We start from the raw sequence: 26524 nt of genomic DNA, 5'->3' as shown, positions 1-26524 counted from the left end.
ATGTGTTTGTGAGGGACAGGGGTTGAAAGCACCTGTTCTGGTATTAAATTTTAACATGGTGTATCTGCACAGTCTTTCCCTATATTTCTAGCACCTCTTCACTGGGACTAAATATGAACATTGGCTCTTGAGTTATCCTTTGTTTCACTGATCTCAAGCTATGTCTACACTGCCATCAGGGTGTGTGATTGCAGCCCTATGTGGACATAACCAAGCTAGCTTTAATTTAGCTATCACAAGTACCAATATTAGTAAAGCCACAGCAGCTTTGGACTTCTGTGTGGACTAGAAGCTCGAGTAAGTACCCAGGGTTTTTTGGGTGGGCTTGTACAGCTAACGCAGAAGCCAGTGCTATCATGGCATCACTCCTGTATGTACTGACGCTAACCAGATTTAAACTTGGGTATGCCTACATGGGCTGCAGTTACACACCCTAATTGCAGAGTAGACATCCCCAAACAGTGGCACGGAACGGACGCAAGTTGGTTTTGGATGGAACAGTTTTTCAGTTTTACTTTGAAACCTCCCATAACGTTTTTTTTTTTAAAAGACTTTGGCCATGATTGTTCCCTGTCCCTCTCTATATGTAGTGGAAGTGTCTACTCTGATGGATCTCCTTTGCAGGGATGCAGAAGCGGGAAGTGTTAATTCTGTGACCATTTCTACCCTTCTCTCAAGCCTATGGGGGTGGGGGGCAACCATGGATGCTCCAGATTTCAGGTTCTGCAGGCATATGGAGAGGCAGACTGCAAGGAAGGGGTGAGGTGGAGCAGCTTTCTGTCATATTCCCAACAGTCTCATGTGGTGGTAGCTGCCTGCCTATATGTGCTCTGCAAGCAGCATTCTCACTGTACCCTTAGAAGCAACTTCATATCTGCACTTCTCTTCAGGCAAGTTTCTTTTTGGCATGCATGGGTGGATGCCCATTGGCAGCGTGGCGCTTCCATGGCGTGGTGGTGTGGGGGGAAAGTGGGGGTCAAAGAAACAGGGGGGAAAAAGAGGTTGACCCTCCATGGGATTGTAGGTTCCTTGGGAACTGTGGTGCTGGAAGACCACATTGGGGGTTTTCTTTGTGGACCCCTAAGCATTCCCTGGAGGGGAATATTCGTAGAAACTGAAAAAAGAACCGAGGCCCTCTGAAAGAGAATTGAAAAAATTATATTTTCATCGTACCATGGAGATTCTCTGCAGTTGTCAAAACAGAGATAGTAGAACAGATTATTGTTTAGTATGACTTATGTGAACAAATGGATTGATTTCTATAGGGGTGGGAAGTGGTTCTTCAGAATTATTCCAGGAAAGAAAAAAAAACTAATTAATCAAAGTCATAATGCCACAGCTGTTACAACAATCCATCTCTGCTGAACTCTAGCCAGCTAATTTTGAGAAGTGACATTTTTCACAGTTTATTGTTTTCTCATCAACATGACACCAGCCACATCAAATATATTCACAGAGTGACATTGGCATTGATGAATTAGCCATGTGCTTCCTATTTATGGGCACAGGAGTTTCAGTTTCTTCAAGAGAAATGAGAATTTTTAGGCAGAGGGTTAGAGATTCCTATCTGTTCTATGTACATATTCAGTGTTCAAGTACATTGATTTCATGTGCATGGGTGAGGAGAGTAGGCAATCACTTCAAGACCACAATTTTGATACAAGCTGTTTTTTTACAACCAGCTGTTTATAATCTGTTATTTCTTAGTGCACCATATCATTTATTGTCCTCCAGGATTAAAATTAAGTAGCCTTAAAGTCTTTATTTTATTTACCAAAGTAATTGAATGTTGTTTAATTATGGTCCCTGATGATAGAAGGAAATTATGTTTGGCATTCCTCTCTTTTCTCATCCTATTAGTCAAGGGTACTGATATATAGTGATACACTAATATACACTTCACCCACCAAGAAACACGGGATCAATGAAGACCTGTATATAAGCCCATCCATTTCCTTCCCATTCCTGGAAGAATCAACTGGCTTTCCTTTGCATTAGCCAGGCTGCACAAAAATTGACCAGCATGGATCCATACACATTCTCTATGATGTAATTTGACATTGCAATAAGACACAATCTGTTGTGGATGTGACTTGTTCCATCTCTTCAGATCCTTGAGCATCACTCATACATATGAAGACGCATGGAAATGATCTGTGGGGGCTTTTGGCAATGTTCTATTTTTCTTTGCAACTATCTTGACGAATCTCATAGTTCAAACAAAACATCAAACATAATTCCTAAATTTTGCAGGAGCATGACAGAGATCAGGATGTTTCCGATGCTATTGTACTAGGCACATTACTTTGCATCTCTGTCTTTGACTGTGGAAACTTCACAAATGTTTCTAGAGAGAAGGGTAGTCATTCCACACTTCTTTAATAGATACCTCAGTTGATGCCCCCAATATATACCCAGGATCTTGCCAATGGTGAGCAGACCTATCACCACACTCTTAGCACAGATGTGTAATTATTATTTATCCTTGGGAAACAGGTTTCAGTGAGTATGTGACTTGTTGAAGAATCACCTGCAAGTGATTCATGCTGTTTGTTAGAGCTGGTTGGGAATTTTCCATCACAATGATTTTTCTATGGAACGTGTAATTTCTGTAAAATTGAAATGTTCAGTTTGACCCAAATTGGAGTTTTTCATTTAGTTGAACTGACCTGAAATGTTTTGTTTTGAATCAGTCCAGTAAAACATTAAACTCTGTTTCCTTGTCCTCACAATGGCTTGTGGGAGTTGTAGTTTGGGCCCCCTTTCTCTCCTATGGACCAATCTCACTTACAACACTTGATCTCCCTCTGACTGAGCTTGATGTGATGATCATGAAAGTCATATAACTGTGGGTACATCATGGGAGATGTAGTCCAGCCAGGATGCCTGGCCCGTAGGGGGGAATAGAGGCAATGTGCCACAATGGGAAAATTCAGTTAAAGTTGATCTGACCAGAAATTAAGCATTTCAGGTCATTTCAACAAACCAAAGTGAAACATTTCAATTTCAGACATGTTGAAATGTTTCATTTCAATTGAAAATTGTCAAGCAAAAGATTTTGACATCTCCAAACTGAAAGTTTTCTGATTTTGCTCAGCTGTACTATTGATGTTTCAGATAGTGTCTCCAGCAGTAAGTTCCAGCCTGTGACAACAGCCAAGGCAGACAAAAAGATTGAGATACTGAGTTAGCAGATGGTGAGCTAGTCCACACTGATTTTCTTCAACATGCTGGAGGCACTGTCAGATGCAAAAGAATTACAGTTACTCTGCAGGAAGTTTTCAGTGAATGTACCTCACCTCAGACATTCCAATAAAACTGCTATAGTGCTTGCAAATGTACAGTTAGTCAGATGGGCCAGCTTCAGGGAAAGACAGTGGTCTGCATCTGGAGATGGTCCCATTGCTGCCTAATGCATACGATCAAGACTGAGTGGTAGCTTGGTAGTTGTCTCATCTACCTTCACAATGTGTTTGGCTCTATTCTTCTGTATAGTGGAATGGTTTTTTTTCATTTTGGCCATAATATATTCAAGGATATCCCTTACTGAAGAACGCATCCCATGTTGGATCCATTCCAGTTCCTTCTGTGTATCTGCATGAGTAGGAAAATCAGTCAGAGCCCTCTGATACTTCTCAATTTTTAATGTTATATGAAAACTCTGACAGATGGTTTCTTGTTGGGCAGAAATACACCTGGCTGCTTTTTTTTTTGGCCCCAGAGAGGTTTGATTACTTCAGCAAGTATTTTTCAGCTGCAAGATTTGCTTTTGATAGCTTGTGAATGTAGTTTTTGTTCCATAGGACTTTCTGTCACACTGACTTATTGTCACCATATGAGGTGATTTTGTAGTTCACACCATGGACAGCCAAACTCCTAGCAATTTTTCATTTTCCAAACTCCTCACCTTTAGATATAATAACCACCCATCATCTTGTTCTTCCAAATGAGCTATTAGGTTAGTCAGATTGCATTTCAGGCATTGGCTAATGCTGCTGTAAGGAACAGTGCTGGTGACTGCATTCATGCTTTCAGATCCTGCTATTCATGGACTGATGTTTTCTGTGGGACTCTTAAGAGGTGTTTTGTCTTTTTTTTAATTTGTACTCATGCTCTTATTGTTTAACTCAAACTAAATAGGACACTAAACCTACTTTAGCAAATTCATAGCTTTAGATTCTGTATTCCTTTGGCTTCCTAAAAATCAAAGAAGAGACGAATCAAGAAGAAGGGAAAATGCAAATAAAACAAAAAGCTACATACTTACTTGTACTCAGGTTGGGGACTGGTTTGAGGTCTTGGTCCCTCTGAGTTTCATTAGTTGGGGTTTGGTCTGAGGTTTTGTTCTTAAGTCTTTCCAGCTGGTTGGAGTCCAGTCTGGAGTCCTGTACAGGGTTCCTACGGATGAGGTCTGGTTTAGTGTCCTGGGGTTCCTGCTGTTCAGTTTTAGCTGAATTTATTGCTGTGCCTGCTTCTGTTCTTCCTCTTCACCTGAAAGGAAAGATCTTGGGTTCCTGTTGTTCCCATCTTCTTGAGTCAGGAAGCAGCACGCATAAGGCTTAGTGATGCTGGCTGGTTGCTAAGCAGCCAGCCCTCTCTTCAGACAGTGGTTGCTATTTCACCCACTCCAAGCAGCAGCTGTTGCCCTGGGGCAGTGGTAGCAATGATGGTGGCACTTTGGGGCCCCAAACCTGAACCAGTGGTTCAGCTCCTTCATCCCTGAGATCCCTTGCTGTGGTGATGGTTTGGTGCCTCTCCCCAGGGCTGTGGTGGCTCAGATACCTGTTCAGTGGTGGTTTGGTGAGGCAGTGGCAGTGGTTTTTGTAGGCACTATGCAGAGGTGAATTTTAAGGAGGTGTTTAAAGGACAATGTAATGGCTTTGTATTTTTTTTTTTTTTTTTTTTTTTTTTAGGAAGAGGTCTGCCCTTTCCCTGAATAAAGGATGGGAGAAAGCACAAAGGTGTTTGAGGGGGAAATTAGACTGATAGGCAATAAGGGATGGCAAAGTGGGCATAGGGGAGGCAGGGTTTGAAAGCTTGAAAAAAGTAGGAAATGATAGGTAGTGTCCGGCTAGGCTATTACAGGCTTTAAAATTGTAAACAATGTGTTTGCTGCAGTGGAAATAGGAGGGCTAGTGGAGGGTTGCAAAGCGTGTGTGTATGAGAGAGAGAGAAATCAAAGCAATGAGCTGGGAAGGTGATCTTGGCAGCAGCATTTTGAATGGATTGAAGAGTGGCAATATGTCCTTTTGTCAAAAGGACCTGGAATAGGGACACGATTGGGGTCTACATAAATTGCTCCTGATTAAGGCTAGCAAGGCACAGTTCTGCTATAAAAATGTATATTAAAATCATTTTTACAATAGAGATTTAAAACAATAAATCAATTCCCACCTTGGGGAGGGATAGCTCAGTGGTTTGAGCATTGGCCTGCTAAACCCAGGGTTGTGAGTTCAATCCTTGAGGGGGCCACTTAGGGATCTGGGGCAAAATCAGAACTTGGTCCTGCTAGTGAAGGCAGGGGGCTGGACTTGATGACCTTTCAAGGTCCCTTCCAGTTCTAGGAGATGGGATACCTCCATTAATTTATTTATTTAATTTATTTAAAAGGGATTCATTTCTCTTATCATATAAAATCAGTGGTCCATTTAATCTACTCTCGTGTTGCTGTCAGGAGCCAGTACCAAATACAAGAAACTCCATAATAGAGGTTTATGGAATAACCTGCTGATAGTGCCTTCATGCATCTCTACTGTCAGTGCTTTTGTTTTTGTGGACTTTTTTTCTTTTTGAGGAAGAAGGATCTTTTCCTTTCTCTGCATTTCATTGTTTAGAGGGTGACCATCCGTCACTCCAGCCAAAGAGGACTAGACCCCTTAATCTTGTCAGTGATGTTCCATTGGCCAGAAGGAGTTGTGGCAGCATGTTTTAAAGTGCTCCCTCCCTCCAGGAGGTTGGGCACACAACTTCTGCAGCTAAGCTGTTTGCGATCACTATACTTTTTAACAGCAGTCATTTAGATTCATACAGAAAAGAGCCAACACATTTTCATCAGTAGAAGCAATTCAGCTAGTGGACGAGCTCCTCTTAAAAAACCTACCGCCCACCTATGTTCTAAAAATCTTTTACAAGAAAAAAACCCAGTCATCAGACTACTAGGAATATCGCATTAAAACACCTAATTTAATGCCAATCTTGCTAAACATGTAATTAGCTGGGGGTGGGGGGAGGAAATAGAGATCAATTATTTTTAATGGCTTCATGATGAACAGATTTGACAACAGTCAGGTTTTTAACCAGCGTGAATCTGGAACTAGCCCAGGTAATGCAAAAAGAAAAATTTGCCATCTTTTACCTTATCTGAATTTAAAGTGGATGATTTGTAAAATTGCTGTTTGACACTGAAAAACTTTTAAAAATAGGTCTTTTAAAGTTCTTACTGAAAATCATAAATGGTATGCAACTCATGTAGCTACTTTAAAGCTGAATTCCTGCTTTATTTTTCTGAAACTCTGCTGGAAACCTTCTAGTGGATATGTATTTACATAAAAGGATTCAGACAGCTGCTAGTAACAATTTCACAACCTATCTTACTGCATAGTGTTTAGAAAATTGTCATAATTTTAGTCATATGAATCAGACTAAGAGTCTATGAATTCCAATATGCATCTGTGACAATCTTAAACTAGTATAATTTAACACTAAGTCAAATTAGTGTCATAGAGACAAAAATCACTCTGGTGTATATATTAAAATGTGATTGGACAATAAAGTGCCAAATCTCGGTCCCACTGAAGTCCAAAGATTTACTTGTGGACTTGTTAAATTATTGCAGTGAGATGGACACATATGTCTCATTAGGTCTATTTGTGAGCACAGAATCTTGCATGAAAAATGTGGGAGCAGACTCTGGTACTTATTTGTGCCATAAAATGAGTCCAAATTGTGTGGAGCAAAATCCTGCTCTTGGATCCACAATGGGGATCTCAGTTCCATGTTTTGCCCTCCACATGTGTGTGGGATTTCTGTGTTGGCCTTGCATGCAGAATATACAATAGAGAGCCACAGGTGAGACTGGAGAAGATACTTTGATCCAAAATATTTCATTTAACATAAACTGGCCTGGAAAAGCAATATGAATGATTCAGCCAAGTTTGGGAGCTCAATACAAATTTGGAGCTGCTTATATTAGCTTGTTAGCATATTGGTTCATTTCTAGTTACATGCATAAACATAAATTACACTGTCCAGAATTTTCCTTAGATACTTTTCAGAGAAAAATTGACTCACAACAATAATGTTAAGATGAATTGTCCTAATTATAGTATAAGAGGCTCAAACCTCACACCAGCTATGATAAGACAATACATCCCATAGTATGCAAAACAGGTAGAAAATGTTTAATGGAATGAAAGAGCTGCACATATCAGATATTAGATCATAACTGCTTTCAATTGAGTATGTGTCTTACGATTAATTTTTGTGAGATTAAAAGGATCACAAAGGAATGATCAAAGAATCTTAGAATTTAGAGATAGAAAAGATGTTAAGTCATCTAGATCCTTCCTCTTTTTCTCTGCCTTTGCTTTCCTTGGAAGACTCTTTTACTGTCTAGTAGCTCTCACGAAGTATTTCCTGATGTTGAGCATTCATTTTCTTAATTTTACCAATTACTCCTAGACCAAGACAACACTAATAAAGCTGGTATCTTTTGGAAACAGAGATATATGTATATTGCAGAGGTCCCCAATATTTTTGTTGATGTCTTTTCAATATTTTTAAAACTAGTTCTGAAAAAATATATTAATTTAAAAAATATAGGCCTCTAAATTAATCCATAAATAAGAAAGAGGCATTGATTGTAAACAGGAAAAATTGATTTGTTAAAGTTTTTTACTTTTGCACGTGTAATTTACTAATTTTGATGCTTTTCCAGCTCTAAATATTCTTGAGTAAAATTCATCTCTCTGCATAAAACCAGAATATGCAGGCTTTATGCAAGGAAATAAGTGGGAATTGGGGGACTATGGTCACCAATAGAGCAGTATATTCAGTAGATATCTAGTAAGAGGACACATTTTAAAGATAATAGTGGAAACCCAGAAAGGAATTTTGTATAATCAGGGGAGAGCATTCTGTTCTCTGTACACTCCACAATGTCCACAAGAAGTGAATGAGTAATAGTGTTAACTATTTTTTAAAAACCTAATCAGTTCCTTCTGTCATGGTGCATCCTGTCTAGTCTAGATAGTTCTTGAAAGAGATTTGACAGAGATTGTCTCATAGAAAACCATAGACTTTGTTGCTGCTTGTCAAAAAATAATATACTAATTAGTAATAATAATTGTTATGTTAGAGGAAACACCGATTGTTTCCATTTTTGAAAAGTGCGTTAATTGTCTGCTGTCAGTAGTGGAAGGAGATAATAGAGGGAAAAAATAAGTTAACAATTAATTTGATGGTTCAGGTTCAATATTTTTATAAAATAAGAATCTTATTCATTATTCCGGTAGAGTAATCACCTCAAAAATAAAAACACCATATTAATTATATGCCATTAATTTGTTTTTATTCTTCTGTAGATCAGTATTCCCCAATTAAGTTTCCCTCTCCCACATTTTTAAAAGAAATCCCAGAAGATTCATCCAGGCTGAGACCATGTGCTCAGTTCTTCTCCAAATGGAATCAAAAGGAAAACTCCCATTGAAATCAATAGGAGCAGGATCCAACCTCATTTATGTTCATTTTCAGCCTAGTAGGAATTTCACTTTCCACCCTTCCAAGAGTTATAAAACATTGAGAATACTAATAGAAAATATGTTTCACATAGAACCTTAATTCTAGCGTTATAGTGATAGAGAAGGTAAAAGGTATAAGAATAATTAATACCCATCATGTAGGGTAACACAGCTGGTGATATAAATTATGTATAATGTTTATTCTCAGTCAGGCAAAAGAAATTCCCTGTTCATTTGGAAAATAGAAATATTATTTTAATTGTAAGAGCTGAAGTAGACATGGGGACCCACTGAGGCCATTCCCTGTGAGCCAGCAGTTACATCCTATGATGAGTTTTCCTTCTAAAAGTACTTGTATAATTCTTTATTTATTCATTCATTATAAAAGTAATTAAACCTCTGGGGTTTAATGCTAAACCTACAGTTGGCCAAATTGTTAAACTCAGCTGCTGGCCCAACATAGGGAACTTAGGGAGGGTTTGTATCTCTATCTACTTACTTACTATGACTCATAGTACTGTTATGAGGATTAATTAATTAATGTTTATACAATGTTTTGTAGAACTAGAACCTGATTTACAGTCCGGATTCAACTCAGCCTTCATTTCCGCACCTGTAACAAATTGCAAGCACAAATATTAACAGTTAATATATTTGACTACTGTACTAGTAGTTATATGTCTAGCTATTAGATGTCTACTTACCAATACTTTTATTTGTGTGCACAGTTCATTGTGGAAGCAAAACTGCATGTGTTATAATTTGAGGATATAAGATTGTGCCCGCAAAAACAAAGATAATTTCTAAAAGTGTAGGCCTCAAAGTGCAATATAATTGCTAGGAAATCATTAAGTGCTTTCTATGTGGTACATGTTAGAGGGTACTGGGGATGTAGAATAGTGAAAACTGCCCTTTTAATAAATTGGATAAATATTTTTCTTTATTATGTATTAATACAAATTGATATTGGGGAAAAACAAGTTTTACTTCTAGGAGACCAATTACAAGAATATATAGGACCTCGAGGCTGCTGCAGACTTTCTTCTACCATCTTGCAATTGTTATTTATAAGAGGGAGATTCAAACCACCAAGTTTTAAGCCTTTGTTTCAGCTCATATATGCTGTGATCCGATATTTTTATAAATGAAAGTAAAAGGGCAGATGAAAATCTCATTCTCAGAAGTAGCGACTCCAGAATGGCTGCTGTGAAGCAATGTAGTAGGTGTTCAGAACATTGATGAGGCAATTGACTTTTGCTATGCTTTAAGTGACTACTCTGTCCTGTTTTGGTATACATTTTTAGCACACCATCTATGTGTTTGCTTTCTTTAAGACATATTGGTTGGACTGATAGCATTTTATTTTCAGTATCTGAAATCAGATCTATACAGTACCATTTGTAGGTTTCCCATCTATTCTGGTTTTGTTTGGTTGGTTTTGCTCAATCCATGGCTGGACTGAAGCATAGGCATATAGAACCATGCATAGACCCCCAGCAACTGGTGGCACAGGATGATGTCAGTCTCTCAGCTTTCATTGAAAAAAATAATGTTTCTACCACTCATGGATATGAAGAAAACTTGATCCAAGTGTAAGTGGTGGAGCCATGTCTCCTCGTCTCTGTAGAAAGCCTGAAACAATCAAATCAAGAGGTGTGAATTTCCCCATTCCTCTTAACTCTGAAACCTGCTGTCCCTGCAAGAAGGTGTGGGGACATGATGGAGAAGTGGATTATGTGGGGCCCCTTGTAGAATCTACATAGGGCTTCAGATTGCCTTAATTCATCTCTGGATCAGTCCAATTTTTACTTCAAGCCTAGTTTGCAGGACATCAAAGGATCCAAAAATGACTTTCAGTGGGTAGATTAAATCATTGCATATTGATTTTGTATTAATGTTTGATGCAATGTCATGTCATTTTATGACATGACGTTGCATTATGACTCATGATATGATGTACAGTGATATACTGATAAACAATCATATCAAGGCATAAATATCATCATACTGGGAAGCACAATGTCTTACTGGACAAACTCTCAAAATGAGTGAATGACTCTTACATAAATCCACTGCTAACTAAACAAACAAGTAACCAGAATTATTGAAATGTATAAACTGTATTTGTCAGAAGACTGTCGCAATTCAAGAACAGATTTTCAAAAGAGTACAGTACCCTGCCTCTCCCATTTAGACACCTATGTAAGTGGCCATATTTTCAAAAGAACTCAGTACCCAGTAGCTTCCAACTGAGGGTGCTGAGAACTTTTGAAAATCTGGCTTTAAATCTTAAATAATATTTCCCAAAACAGTATCAACACATTTAATATTGGTGCATATTCTGAGTTTCACCAAGATGGATCAAAATAATTCCATTGAAGTGAATGGAGATACTCTGTGTTTACATCCATATAACTGAAATCAGAACCTGGACATTGGATAATAATAAGTAATCTATCTCTCTGAAATATCACATAGCGATAGGTGCAATTGTTACCAAGAAAAAGCCAATATTTAGCAGAGGGTTTTTTCCTTCCCTAAGTACAGAGAAAAAATTCAGTACCTCAGCTAACGCAATGTAGTAACTGTTGGCAAATGCTGCCTTTTTAATAGCAGTCATTGTAATAACCTCATCTGAAAGCTAAATTACTTCTGAGATTTTAGAGAGGAGTGTTTGCTTTCTTCAAGTGTTCTTGAAGTCATAATTGTGATAACAGCCATACAGTAAATGGCTTACCTAATATAGTTCCCTAATTGCTTCAAGCAAAATACATAAGCCAGATGCATTATTTCATATGTTCTGTCGTATTGTACCATTGTGGTTTGCAAGCCTAACAAATCTTTCATTTCAAGTTGAACACTTTCTTGCCAAACACCAGCTACTGCCTGATTACTTCCCACCATATTGTTCTGATTACTACCTTCTTAGGTCTGCTTCTCCTGCTGTTCCTTTTTCTTAACTTTGGTGCCTGCGATGCCCTTAGGGTATTGCATTTAACTGCTGACATACAGTAAATCATCTTCTAAAGCCTATAGTATTCCACAAGTCTGTATATTTGCCCCTGACATCAGTGTTCCTATGATTTAACTGTTTCATTTTGTTTTGGCTTTTGATTATCCTAGGGTCCGATTGGTATGGATGGAAAGCTGGTAGGTGATTTGTTCAAAACTAGTATGAACTAGGACTTTCCACACGTTTTTCCTCTTTTCTTTCTTTTTTGAATCATTTATGCTAAAATGTACATTAAAGTAAATTTATAGCCAGCCATGGACTGGTTCATCTTAGTATAACCTATATGGCCCTTAGTAACCTAAGCTTGATGACCTACCAACCACCTCTCCTTTTTGCATTCATCCAAGGCAACTGAGAACAGCCAAGTTATCTCTAAGTCCTAATCACATTTTGTCTGGATCGTGCTGGGGCAGGGCCATCTCAGTTCAGGATCTTTGTCCATGGAACTCACTCACAGGAGGCCCATCAAAGTATCTTGGTGATTGTCTTCAAAACTTAGCATGAGGTCTGCCTGTTTGTAATAGCACATCTATGACCCTTTTTTGGCTGCCTTTTTTCACTGGATTTTCTTTTGGGGGTTTTGTGCCTTTGTCCAGTGTTGTTGGCTGGTGGTATCTGGGTTGGCCTGGTTTTGGTTTTATAGTTGTTTGTATCACATCGCAGATACTCATTTGGGAGATAGATGTTTTTAAATTTTAATTAATTAAATCAGAGGTGGGTTTTAATTTTGTGGAGTGCATTCTGTTTAGTTATCATCAGCTGTCACAACAAATATTTTCTCAATTAGAAAATGCATGTTGGAGCTTCTTTAAATAGTGATGGAAGATCTTGAAGTTTTTTGTTTACAAAAACTTCTGCTTCCTCTCTTACTCTTTCTCAACTTCTACAAGGTGCTCCTTCTCTCTTTCATTATCACTGTTTCCCTCCCTCCCCTTCCTTTTCCCAGTTGGGCTCTTCTTTTGCTTTGATACTAGGAATGCATATCTTTCCCTCTGTGTGCTGCCAGCCGCAGTCTTAGCTGGCCACACCTACTCCTCTCCGTTGCCAAGCTCCCTCCCCCTTCTTTTATTAGTCTTTTCTCTATTCTCCAGGGTTCTGGTTCTCTTGGAAAGTAACCTTCTGCTACAACTACCAGCTCCACTCACTACGCTTCTTCATCTGTACTTTTTTATCACCTCTGTTACTTGTCTGGAAGACTTTTAGTGTTGGCTTCGATGCTACAGCTGCTTAAGTTGGCCCTCACTGCCTTGCCCCTTCCTTTCAGTATCACTTGCCCTGTCAGTAGATGATATCAAATTAGCTGGCAGGAGGGGATCAGTTAGCAGCCAGTCAAACTCCCTTTGATCAAAACAATGTTGGAGAGGCTGTCAAATTGAACTCCAGAATTTTGCAGCCAAAAATTTTGAAGTGAAACTCAAACCCAGTTGTATTAATCTGCGCGCGCGCGCACACACACACACACAGAGTACATATGAAGGAAAATTGTTCACAAGACTCAGCTGAAAATGGGGAGCACTACGTAGCTACCTTTATCATAGTATTATATGGGAAATGGGTGATGGCTAATAAAACAAATGAGAAAAGGTTGTCAATATAATTGTCACAAAAGTAGTTCTGCATTTGGTTCAAAGCAGCTACCACAGTAGGAATGTCAAGATTGGTTACCAGCTTAGGGATTGAGTTGTAAGCAGGGATGAAAGTAACTTAAAGGACTTACCGGTACGCCGGAGTCCTGAGCGGGGGCGTGGCCTGAACCAGAAGAGGCATGGCCTCAACCGGAAGAGGCGGTGCCTTTCAAGATTTAAAGGCCCTGGGGCTCCAGCTGTGGCAGCCGGGCTCGGGTGGTGACTTCAAGGGCCCGGGGCTCCCCGCAGCGGCTGGAGCTCCCCGGCCCCTATAAATCCCCACCCAAGCCCGGCTGCCGGAGCTCCAGCGGTGCTTTAAAGGGCCCGGGGTTCCCCGCAGCGGCTGGAGCCCTGGGCCCTTTAAATCACCGCTGCGGAAGCCGGTCCAGTCCGGCATGGCGTACTGGCTCTTGCCGGTACGCCGGACTGGACCGGACCGGCTTACTTTCACCTCTGGTTGTAAGATCACATTCAACAGCAGTGTGCTAGTTCATGAAAAACAGAAAGTGAAACAGAGTAGAAACAAAAATAAAACTACACTGTGTTGTAATTTCACCATCCAAGCTGAGGGAAGTGCCAAAAGGAAATAAAATATGTACCTCAATGGGGAAAAGCAAATACAATTGTTAAAATTAGCCATCTTTAAATTATGGAAGTCAGAAAATATAAACAGGGCACCTTTCAGTGCTTGAACTGGGGTTCCAGGTGACTACCACATCCCCATGTCCTTCTGCTACCTGTTGAATAAAAGAAAATGGTGCATACCATCACTTTTAAGGCACAAACCACCAAATTTTCCCAGTTAAAACTTTACACTTTCTTAAGATCAACCCACCTGCTTCAAGTGCATCTCTGAGTCATGTCTGCTTACTTTCCCGGCAAATCTTGCCCCTGTTAGCATTGCAAGAGGCACTACATGTAAGGAAGAACAACCTGGATTTTATCCTGCCTCAGAGATTGTAATCAAAATAGTCAGCTGATTACTGGTGGTGCCAGAAGAGGCAGTAAGATCCAAGGTTGACTTTACAGATCTGGCAGAAGAAACACCTCTAGACTTTTAAGCTGAGCAAATTTGATATGCCAAACATTGAGATACAATTAATATGAAGCTCCACAAAGTCATTTTTAGAGTCACTTTCCTGAGTGAAATCATCTACAGTGTTATAAATTACACAAATTAAGGAAGTTATTCTTTTGCAAATTAAATAGGACCAATTCTGCGCTCAGCTACCACAGTATAAATCCCACATAACTGCAGTGAAGTGTTAAAACAGAATTCAGCCCCGTGTCTTGATGTTAACCATTTTTAATATGCAGTAGAAATATTAATTGTACGTTATGTAGCATATTTTAATAAAGGAGTGCTCACTAATGCTTCATAATTAAGATTCTGCCAACCTTTCAACGTCGGAGCCAATTTTTCACAGTGATTTTTATCTAGAGTTTAAAAGTTAATTCCCAGCTAAAACCTGATATACAGCATCATACAGTGCATTGTGTTAAAGATCCATGCTACTCATGCACCAGGAATAATTTTAGTATCAGTGAGACACACTGTCCTTCAGCATTCCCTTAGAAATACAGTACCATTGCAATGATTGAAATGGAGCTGCCTAGGAGAGTTTTCCAAACAAATCATGTTCATATTATAATTTTAAAAATAAACACAAAAGCCATTCATTTAGGGCCTGGTTGTGCTTGGCCCTTGTGTAGATACACAAGGAAGGAGAAGGACATAATGAACTTCTTTATGCCCTCTACCTTTGACTTCTTGTGCTTCAAGCCAATACAAAGAGCAGCTAGTGGAAAGGTAGTGGTCAGACTCATGGTGCCATCCCTCCATCTGCACCTGGCCAGCACCAAAGTAGAGGGTTTGCTATACCATCTCTTTTGTATAACATTGTTTTTTTTACATACAAAACAACACACACATAAGGGAGACAAATGAAGAGAAGCAATAACAAAAACAATTCTATAACTGCAATTATTGGGTAGTGTAACATAAAATATCTGATCTATGAAGGGTATACAGAAATATTTATTGATCAAGAAGGGTTAATAGCCATGAAATAATTAGCCTGGTTGATACAAGGTTCCATATTATATGTTCATGTTTGAAAGGAGATTCTGTATTTAGATTAGAGCAGATTTGGAGATCTTTTCCTGTCTTAGGGGTGCTTTTATATTGGTTACCCATATATACAGTTCCATGCTGGATAATTCTGGTATTAAGATTGAGACAGCCAGTATAAATCAGCCTTATTAAGGGCGATGCAGCCCTTATGATCCCAAGGATTTCCACAAAGCACTATGGCCCCAATCCACAAAGGTACTTAGGCCCCACTGCAATCCAGAAAACTTCTGCTGAACCCTGTAGGCGCCTGCACTCACTTGGCACTAAAATTTTCAGGGTAGAAGTTCCCTAGGCAACTAAGTTTCTGCCTCTGAGCATATGCACTGCTGCCTCCCTCTAGGTGTCCATACAACTATCTCCCGCCTAAGCCCCACAACAATTCACGAACCGGCAAATATAGGTGTTTGCTTGTGGGGCCCGATTGGGTAGGTGTTCTCAGAGGCTGCCTACCAGATTGGGTCCCATTCACAAGCGAGGTGGCGGTGATGGTGTCATCCATCTTGTAACTTTGAGCTCAGTAGTTAGAGCACTCACCTGGCATGTGGGAGACCCAGGTTTAATTCCCCCTCTGTTGGAGAGGGAGAAAGGAATTGAAGAGGAGATCCTCACACCACTGAGAAGAGTGCCCCAACTACTCAGCTATGGGATATTCTGATAAGGAACTCCCTCAGTCTCTCCTTTTGAAGCTGTTCCACTGTGGATAAATAATTAAAGAGCGATTGAAGCAGGGGAATTTACCCCTGGGTCTACCACCTCTCAGGCGGGTGCCTTATGCACTAAGCTACAGAACCATTCTTGCTCTCTTTCTGGCCCAATAGCTATTCCACTGTGAGTAAAGACTTAAATAGTCATTGGGCCAGAGAGAGCGAGAGAGAGAATTAGTAGCCTTGAGGTTGGGGCACTCACCGGAGGGTTGGAAGACCCTGGGTCCAGTCCCCCTGCTCCAATCACTCTTCAATGATTTATCCATCGTGCAACAGTTTCAACAGAAGAGATTGAGGGAGCCCCACATCAGAATATCCCATGCTCAGTTGCTAGGGCCCTCACTTGAGAGATGGGAGACCTCTGTACAAATCCCTTTTCCTCCTTTGGCAGAGATGGGAGAATTAAACCTGGGTCTCCTGCATCCCAGGTGAGTGCTCTAACCACTGGGTTAAAAATTATCAAGTGGGCACCCTGACCTGCTGCTGCCATTTTGTGTGGAGCAAGGCACAAATCTAACGCATTCCCACAAGAAACTATTTATTACCTAAGCTGTGTGATTCCAGGACAGGGGTTCTCTCTCGTGAATCACTAAGCGGAGATAGGCACCTATTCTGAGAGAGGTGCGGAGCTCCCCACCTAGTATGCTGGCTTTTGTGGGTCACATTATGAGGCAGCTATCTTCCCCCATTCATTATGTAGGGAACCTAAGTATCTAACTCAGGTTTTGTGGATCACAGTGTTGTTCCTGTGATTTTTTTTTTTTTTAGGTGCCTAAAAGTTAAACACTGCGATGCTGAGCATGGCAACATCTAAGTCCCTTTGTGAAGCTGGGCCTGTGCCTCCATGAGGCACAGTTGCACTTGACTCTCTCTGCGGGGTGCAAAAGCAGCCCTGTGCCCCCAGTACATAGCGGAGGCTTAATGCTACAATGTATACATGATCAAAGAAAAGCAGAGTTAAAGAGAGAAATCCTGGCCCTATTGACATCACGGGTAGAACTCTTATTGACGTCAGTGGGACCACAATTTCATCTCCAGTCTTTAATTCACTCAGCTGTGTGCTACAGAACACCCTCCATTCTGCAACATTCTGTAGCATGTAGGCACAAGGTATGGCGATAAGAAAGGAGTGGCAGCTTTCAAATCTATTTTTTATTTAATCAATTTATTTTTTTAAATGAAAACCCTACTATTGTTTGAATGTTGGTTTCAATATTTCTGAATTTATGTAAATATCTGTGTATTGCTGATATTTGGGCCAAATTTTCAAGTTAGATGTGCACATTTGTACTCAAAATTTGTATGGACATGTATATGCAAGTGTTAGGTACACATACACGTGTACAACTGACTTTGAAGCTCTGCCTGGGCTTCCTTTACATTTCAGTTCTTAGGTCAGCTGAAGTCAAACTGTTAAGATTATTTTAATAGTCTTTCATAGATATTTCAGAATATATTATGGCTTTACATGTTGTCAAGGCTGCTTCCCCACTCTGAACTTTAGGGTACAGATGTGGGGGCCTGCATGAAAACTTCTAAGCTTAACTACCAGCTTAGATCTGGTCCGCTGCCACCACTCCCAATGCTAATTCCCTTCCCTGGGTAGCCTTGAGAGACTGTTCACCAATTCCCTGGTGAATACAGATCCAAACCCCTTGGATCTTAAAACAAGGAGAAATTAACCATCCCCCCTCCTTCCTCCCACCAACTCCTGGTGGATCAAGATCCAACCCCCTTGGATCTAAAAACAAGGAAAAATCAACCAGGTTCTTAAGAAGAAGGATTTTAATTAAAGAAAAAGGTAAAAATCATCTCTGTAAAATCAGGATGGAAAATAACTTTACAGGGTAATCAAACTTAAAGAGCTCAGAGGACCCCCCTCTAGCCTTAGGTTCAAAGTACAGCAAACAGAGATAAACACTCTAGCAAAAGGTACATTTACAAGTTGAGAAAACAAAGATAAACTAACACGCCTTGCCTGGCTGTTTACTTACAAGTTTGAAATATGAGAGACTTGTTCAGAAAGATTTGGAGAGCCTGGATTGATGTCTGGTCCCTCTTAGTCCCAAGAGCGAACAACCCCCAAAACAAAGAGCACAAACAAAAGCCTTCCCCTCCCCCCCCGCAAGATTTGAAAGTATCTTGTCCCCTTATTGGTCCTTTGGGTCAGGTGTCAGCCAGGTTACCTGAGCTTCTTAACCCTTTACAGGTAAAAGGATTTTGGAGTCTCTGGCCAGGAGGGATTTTATAGTACTGTACACAGGAGAGCTGTTACCCTTCCCTTTATAGTTATGACATGTGTTTGTGAGTCTGTGGTTCTATATGTGTGTTTGCATTGTTCCAAATTTGGTTTATCTATAGTGGGCCTAGTCCTGCAGTCATTACTAGGCAAAATTCTCATTGATTTCAGGATCGGGACCAGCATGTACCTCTAAAGTGTCACTGACTTTAAAATTGTTACAGCCAGGTGGGACAAAGTATAGGCTTTTAGGAAATCCTGTGGGATTTGCATAATTCTTTTCATTGCCTTGGATTAACCTAGTCTGAGGTGTCAGCCCCAGAGCTGAGAAATTTAGAAGCTTCCTTTTACATTAGAACCATTTAACAACTTTTAAATATTGTTTTGGCTTAAAAAATGAAGCTTTAAAATAAGTGTCTGGTTCTGAGACTCACTCCTCCAAAGGAAGGAATACAAAATGCCAACCACATGCTAAGTGGTGAGAGTTTGTAGTTCTCTCTCAGTGCACGTCTGATAGCCACAATTCTGCTACACTAGGACTGTGATAGGTCTGTAATGTTCTAGTACTATTTACTATGTGGTGATCATAGACTTCATATTGCAAAGGGATATTTTCTTCTCTATTTAGTGTAATAAAACCTGATCAACTATAAGCAAAAAGTGACATTGTTAAGAAACTTTTGTTTGTAGGTAATAGTCCTTGGGTAGAAAACATCTCGATTATGCTCTTTAAAGTTCTGGGGAAAAAATAGTTAAGAACAGATCGAGATGGTTAGAGGCCATATAAACCTTTTGACCCATTTTAGGAATTACAGTATCCTGAAACTAAAGTGAAGACATTTTTTATTTCTTTTTAAAATGTCTTTAGGCGCAGTTACATTTAACAAAAGGAAAGGTTTTTCTCATTAAACTAAAATATTATTGAGTTACTAGAAAAGCCAAAAATCTTAGCTAGTTCTAAAAACTCAAACATTTGCCTCCTTGTAAAAGTTCCTCTGTCTTCCAATGTGATTTGATCCTCCGTGAGGTTGTAGTTCACAATCACACTTACTATATTGTACCATAGTACATTTCCTCTTCACATTTACCCATGGAACTTGCTAACTTTTTCCAGAGGAATCCAAGATGCAGGGGCCCCTGTGGTAGAAAGTCCATCCAGAAAGGGATTGCAGCAGCACAAGATTCCTAAAGCTCCTTGGTCTGCCATGGGGCCCTCCGCTGACCAGACCAGCACTGCCCCACAAAAGCCAAGGAGGGAGTGAATTGCTTGCCATGGAGGGTGTGAATGGGAGATGCACTGAATCAATGTATCCTCAAGCTACTTCTGCTGGCAGGATTCCTGTGGTACTGTAGCCTCAGTTTAAACCTATCCTCCCTATGGCAGGGGTGGAAAGACCATGTAACCTCCCTGATAAGTGTGTTCCCTGACATGGCAGCCATCATTAGCACAGTACATAAGAATGGCCCTACTCGCTCAGACCAAAGGTCCCTCTAGCCAGTATCCTGTCTTCCGACAGTGGCCAGTGCCAGGTGCCCCAGAGAGAATGAACAGAACAGGTAATCATCAAGTGATCCATCCCCTGTCGCTCATTCCCAGCTTCTGGCAAACAGAGGCTAGGGACATCATTCCTGCCCAACCTGGCTAATAGCCATTGATGGACCTATCCTCCATGAATTTGTCTAGTTCTTTTTTGAACCCTGTTATGGTCTTGGCCTTTACAACATCCTCTGGCAAGGAGTTCCACGGGTTGACTGTGCATTGTGTGAATAAATACTTCCTTTTATTTGTTTTAAACCTGCTGCCTATTAATTTCATTTGGTGACCCCTACTTCTTGTGTTATGAGAAGTAGTAAACAACACTTCCATGTCTACTTTCTCTACACCAGTCATGATTTTATAGACTTCAATCATATCTTCCCTTAGCTGTCTTTTTTCCAAGCTGAAAAGTCCTAGTCTTATTAATCTCTCCTCATACGGAAGCCATTCCATACCTCTGATCATTTTTGTTGCCCTTTTCTGAACCCTTTCCAATTCCAAATAGAGAGTAGTTTACACCTCCTTGCACCAGTGGGGTAAATCAAGCCTGATACTGTAGTTTAACTGCTTAAAATAAATAAATAAAGCCCAGTGTTTTTACCTAAACAAATCCAATATCTGTATCTTCTCCCTCACTCCTGTATAGTTAATTTAAGTCCTTCCATCATTTCTGAATCACACTAATCTGAGCAGCAGAACTATGAAGTTTCTTAAACGAAGGTGTATTATTGTCATAATTTCCCATGGATCAGTTAATTATGACAAAAAGACACTAATTTTAGTTCTAATTGAACATAATGATGAGACTCCATAATCTAATTTTATCGAGGTTGCTTCTTGCTGGAATGTTCATCACCTCCTTATCAGAAAACTTTGTCAGGTTCTGTTCAGGTTAATGATCTTTTTGTAACTCGCCCTCTCTCCCTCTCTCTCCGTCTCTTTTTTATTTTGCAGGGTCAACCTGGTCCTCAAGTAAGTGTCATCTTGTTCTTTTACACTAGATTATGCCTAACTGTGGAGTCAACAGAACTCTGATTATCTTCAAATTCTTTTTATTTTTTTGGGACTGGCATTTAAAAAAAGCTAGAAGCTGGTAATCATTACACAACACAGTAGACCAAATATTTCCCTAGAGAGAAACATGGGTCCCCCATATGGTTGTTTTAATTCCATCAGCTGTTTGACCAGATGGTGGGTTTAACAATGTATTACCAAATAAAGCAGATCACTTAACTATGGGTTGAAACTTTGCCACATAACTTTAAAGCAAGATGAAATAACTTAGCAAATGTGTAGCAGGAGCTGGTTCACATTAACTGCTTATTAATCACATACTAATAATGCTGTTGTAATCTGGGCAGGCTTCAGTTATTTCAGATATTGCACTACTGGCTACTTTGATTAATTATATACAATCCCTGAATTAGTTCTGCTTTGGTTAAGAATAGCACAACTACATGTCATGTGAGGGTAATTAAAGAAATGGGAATTAAGTGAAAAGGAAATTCATCCCGAGTTTTCAGTCAGTCACAGAAAAGAAAAGAGGGGAAGCATTAGATAGAACAGAAATTATATATAATTTACTTGGGTTATATTCAGAAAAATGAAAGAGCAAAAGAGAAGGAGAACTAGGCAAAAGTAAACTGGGTTTTAGTTAATATAAAATTAAGATTCTTTCCATTTGCAGGATTGTAATGCATCATGAAATATTTTGATTATTTTTTTTTGCCTGAAAACTTTATGGTTTTCTGACGTTTAGGTTTTTTTTATGAAAAATTAATATTTTTCACAGAAAGCGGACACTTTTAGCAAACCACCCCTCCCCAGTTTTGATTAAACATTTTTGATCAGCATTTGGTACTATGTAATTTTTCCCAGTCTTAACTATGCTTATGAGGAATTTAGAGTGCAAAAAGTTAATCGGCTTGGCTAAACTAAATGGCTTCCTGGCTCCAAAGAATAAGTTTCCTATGCTGACAAAGGGAACACTTAGAAAGTTTCCTGTGTTATAGGTCTATTTGTTTGCACTAAGAGCAGAGCTAAATTACAGTACTGTGTCCTACATTAACACCTATTCTTGGGTCAGCCTTGATATGTATGAAGTATTTACTACATCCATGCAACACATACATAAATACTGCACATAAATAAATCCACAACAACTGGAAAACAGTTGTATTTAAATTTTTATTGATTCAATATCAATGGGGTCTTTTTCATAATAATACAATATAAAAGTTCATTTAATTTTATGTTTTTCCTGTTTCAGCTCAGTAAAAATGATCTCTGCCTTACAAACCATGAACATTTTCTATAAAAGCTCCTGTTCCTATTCTACTGCTGACAATATTGAACCCAAAGCAGAACTATATATTTTTTGTCATAGCCTTTAAATAGTACAGCACTTATTTATGGTTACTTTTTTCCTTTAAAAAGAAAACAGTTTTGAATACCCTACTGTTAACAAAATTACTCTGAGGAATAGTGGCAATACATGAATCAGTGCTTTGGTTTTTTAAAGTTGAAAGGCTGGTGCTAAAATGATCCCAAAGAGCATCAGATGTGTCGTATTGAGGATATGAAATCCAGTGATTAACACTCACCAAAGGGATTCATTTCCACTTGGAATCCATAAGGCCAAATTCTCCCCTCAGGCATGACCATGCAACTCCTATTGAATACAATGGAAATACATACATTTATCAAAGAACAGAATATTGCCTGTAGGTTATAGTTAAGCCTACGCAGAATATAATACCCTGGCAATGAAAGAAGATGGGTTACATTAATGAGAAAAAGAGTAACTTTTGTTATTTTTTCTAGTAACAGAAGGAACATAAATGTTAGAAAACAATGAACATACTACAGTAATCAAAGGAAAGACCAAACTTGCTTAGGAAATCCCACTGTGAGGTCTTTTAGTTGAGTATTTGTACAGTGCCTGTCACAAAGGAGTCCAGATCCAAGACTGTGGCTCCTGGGTACTACAGTAGTACAAATAATAAATAAAAATAATACCCACCACCAATAAATAAAAATACTGTCAAAGTGCTTAATTGTGGCTTTGTTACAGTCTACCTCCCAGTTTCACCCAGCATCACGTGGAAGTATCCTGTGCCCGGCCTTTTCCTGGTGCAGTATCCTTCTTCCAGTGTTCCAGCATAACTACTTAAGAGACCAAGCCAAGACACTGACAACTTGCCATCTGCACTTTATATGAGACATCACAGCTTTATAGAGACTGCTCTCTTCTCTTCACTGGCCCTCCAAATCCTTATTAGAACTGGGCAAAATATTAATAATGAATATTTGTTTTAGTCAGATATTGCCTGTTTTCATATTTGTGATATGTCTGTGAAAGAATTTTACATCCATTTGATACTTCCCAATTTAAAGTTATGTACATGTCATAAGGGAACCGCCACACTTTTTGTGACAAATGTTTGCATTTTTTTAACTTCGAGCTTCCTTAACTTCAAGCAACAATACTCAGTTATATTTGGTCCCAAAAGCCCCATAGTATTGGCTTTGGTTTCCTGATTGGCTGAAGCTACTCTATGCAGTCAGTGGGTTTGGCGAAAAAACACTTTGATGTGTTTTCTAAGAGCAGTGCCTTCATATTGTACTTTTTTTTCCTTGAGAGGCAGGGGAAAAAATTGTCAGCAGCACCCAGAGAGTAGATCTGTGATGTCGTGTGCTGCAGTGTGTGTGGGAAAGCAGTTTATCACCCCTTAGAGAACTTCCAGGATTCTAGGGGAGTACTGGCTATGACTGGTGGCCCTTCAAGGACCCTGGGAGAGCAGTGCATCCACCAAAGAAACTAGAGGAGGGTAGCAGGCAACGGGTCCTTTTGCTTAAGAAGCAATCACCGAGTAGAGGTGGAAGGCAATTGTGTGGGGACAGTGGGCTGCAAGGCCTGCTGAGTTTCTCTATAGGTGCAGGCAGTTTGGATAGCCATCCACCTTCCGCCTTTTGAGGTACCTTCCTCAATAAATATATATATAATTTAGTTTTGGGGAGGCTGGTTTACACCACGTAGGTGGCTATGTTAAAGCTATAGTCATGGTGTGTAGGTCATAAGAATCAATAGTGTTGTGGGTGCACTAAAGAGTTGGAAAACAGGCTGTTATGTGCTACAACACCTTCACAAAAAAGCCTAACAACAATATCCATTAGTCCCTCAAAATGGCTTCCCTTTCTCCAGCTGCTCCAAATTGAGGTTTAAACTCTTCAACAGTTTCTCCACATGGGTGCTTGAAATATTACCATGGAGTGTAGAGGATGGCGGAGAGGGAAAGACAAACTCACAGTGTGCAGGATCAAAACCAGGTCCAGAGAAGGAGCTCATGACTGCTGATGCAAAAGAAGCAATGCTCCATTTACTGCCTCCTTGCCAATGGAGCCAATGCTAGCTGAAGGACACTGTATTCTAGCTGTCCATCAGCCAGAAATTCTTGTCAGCTAGCATCCACCCCTGATCATCCAGTGCCTTGTCCTAAGGAGTGAGAGAAGCCCCAAACTCACAGGAGATGGCTGTCATCTGGGCCACCACCTGTTCCACTCTGCAGAAAGATCTGGCAGCTGTTTCCCTCTTAGTGGCCGCTGATACCTCACTTCATCAAGTGGTCCTTCCCCCTGCTGAACGATAAAATGCGATATGCCCATTTATTATGTGAAAATGCCATTTGTTGGTGCAGATTTGCATTATGTGTGATGCACAGTGCATGTAGGTCAAACTTAAGCCTCAAACTTTACAAATTTGATCAATGTTACATAAAGTCATGTACAGTCTCATAAATCCTTGATTTCTAGGCACACTGGATTGAGTTAAGTATGGAGTGAAATTGGTATAGTTATGGTCATTCGTTTAAATGATATAATTAGAGCCAAAATTTCAATATAGGTGTGCTTGAAAGAATTCGATTTTTATCAGCAAATGTCAGGAAATGTCAATTTCACCTTCTACACACAAACCGACTAAAAAATATTTCCATCAATGATAATTTAAATGTACAGTTAGGCAAAGTAAGAAAAATTCTGCCTGAGAACTTACTAGAGTTTGATTTAAGAATATTTAGTTGTATATTTTAACATGTGATACTGACAATTTGTGTTTCAATGGCTATCAGACGTTAACTTTTTGAATCTCAGCTTTTCTGTCATTAAATAATTGTGTAACCCTCTTCCCCATTGTTTAATTCTCCTGTAATTTCTCATAACTGTGAAAATGTAAATTGATAAAAATAGGAAAAAATAGTTAAAAATAAATATCCATATTATCCATTGAAATTTTATATAAATCTAATTCTTCCAAGCACAAATATGGGCTATGAAACTGCTGCTGTAAAGTTTGTACGTTCACTCATGTCTTTGTGTAAAACTGCATTTTTTATGTAAAAACTGAAGTTTGAATAACAACAAAGTCAGGACTTCAGTATAAGGCCCACTGTACGTCCTCATTACTGTAATCTTTCATTTAAAATGAAGCCAAAAAGCTTTTTACTTTTAAAGACGCTGGATCAGTCTTTTGTTTCTCCTACAGTAGATGACTTCACTAACACATAAACAGTATAGAGAGCTACTGCATATCCCCTGTCCTGTATTAGGTATTAGTGATGCCTACATCCATTGAATGGAAGACATAGAACCCTGAAATCATATCTTGGCAGGTTCTAGAAGTTAAGGGGGAAATTATTTTCTTTTTATGGGAATTAAAAATTTACTAGACTTTTATAATAAGGAAGAAGAGACATTGAACCAGAATTAAATAATGGGTCTGCTTATTTTGAATGTTCTTTATAAAGGTATTTATAGCATTTGTAGTTTTGTCTATACGGAAAGACAATGATTCTCCTCTCGGTTGCAATCATTTATATTCAGAATATCAAGTCAATAGAGTTACACCAGTGTAAATGAGAAGAAAGTTGGGCCCAGACTCTGATAATTTGGGCTCTTAAACTATTTTATTTTGTTGTTATTACTATGCTTTTGAAAAAAAAACATTACATCTCACTTCTAGCAACCACATATGGGTGATGGATGTAATAGGACAGAGAATTAGAGAGAGAGTGTGCAAAATTCTATTAGTTATGTCTGCATTTTGGCAGCAAGGGCCAAAACTTACTCCCATTGAAGTTAATGGGAGCTTTGCCATTAACTTCTGTGGGATCAGGATTTAGCCTTAACTGAGTGCATCTCATAAATAAGCTTGTCTGAACAAAGTCACTTAAGTATCTGACTGGTAGAGCTTCAGAGAGTATTCTGGACACTCTATTACTTCTCTGTCTATTACATCTCTGTTTGGTAACCTTCCTTCCTTTTTACAGCCATAATGTAATCTTTGTACAATACTGAAATTTAATGCAATCTTTGCAGGAAACACTCAGCCAGGATTAAGTTGTGTAACTAATGAAACAAATGCCATATCCATGGTCTATAAATTTCTTTACAGTAGTTGCCTAGTAAAAGGCAACAGACCTGATTCTTTCCTGGCTCCAGTGTAACTCTGTTGACTTCAGTGGAATTGCTCCTGAT

The 26524-nt window shown here is 39.3% G+C and overlaps 1 protein-coding gene across 1 annotated transcript in view; it reads left to right on the top strand.

The window, feature by feature from the left end:
* COL25A1 (collagen type XXV alpha 1 chain) overlaps nt 1–26524 on the top strand; it is a 426642-nt gene that overhangs the window by 239046 nt on the left and 161072 nt on the right. The window contains exon 6 of the mRNA XM_026659846.2: nt 11862–11888. Coding sequence (XP_026515631.1) covers nt 11862–11888 — 27 coding nt within the window. The remainder of the gene's footprint in view (nt 1–11861; nt 11889–26524) is intronic.

Source organism: Terrapene carolina, unplaced genomic scaffold, assembly GCF_002925995.2.
Source record: "Terrapene carolina triunguis isolate 2854851 unplaced genomic scaffold, T_m_triunguis-2.0 Scaffold706, whole genome shotgun sequence".
NCBI lineage: Eukaryota > Metazoa > Chordata > Testudines > Emydidae > Terrapene > Terrapene triunguis.
This window is presented reverse-complemented; position numbering and strand designations above follow the sequence as displayed.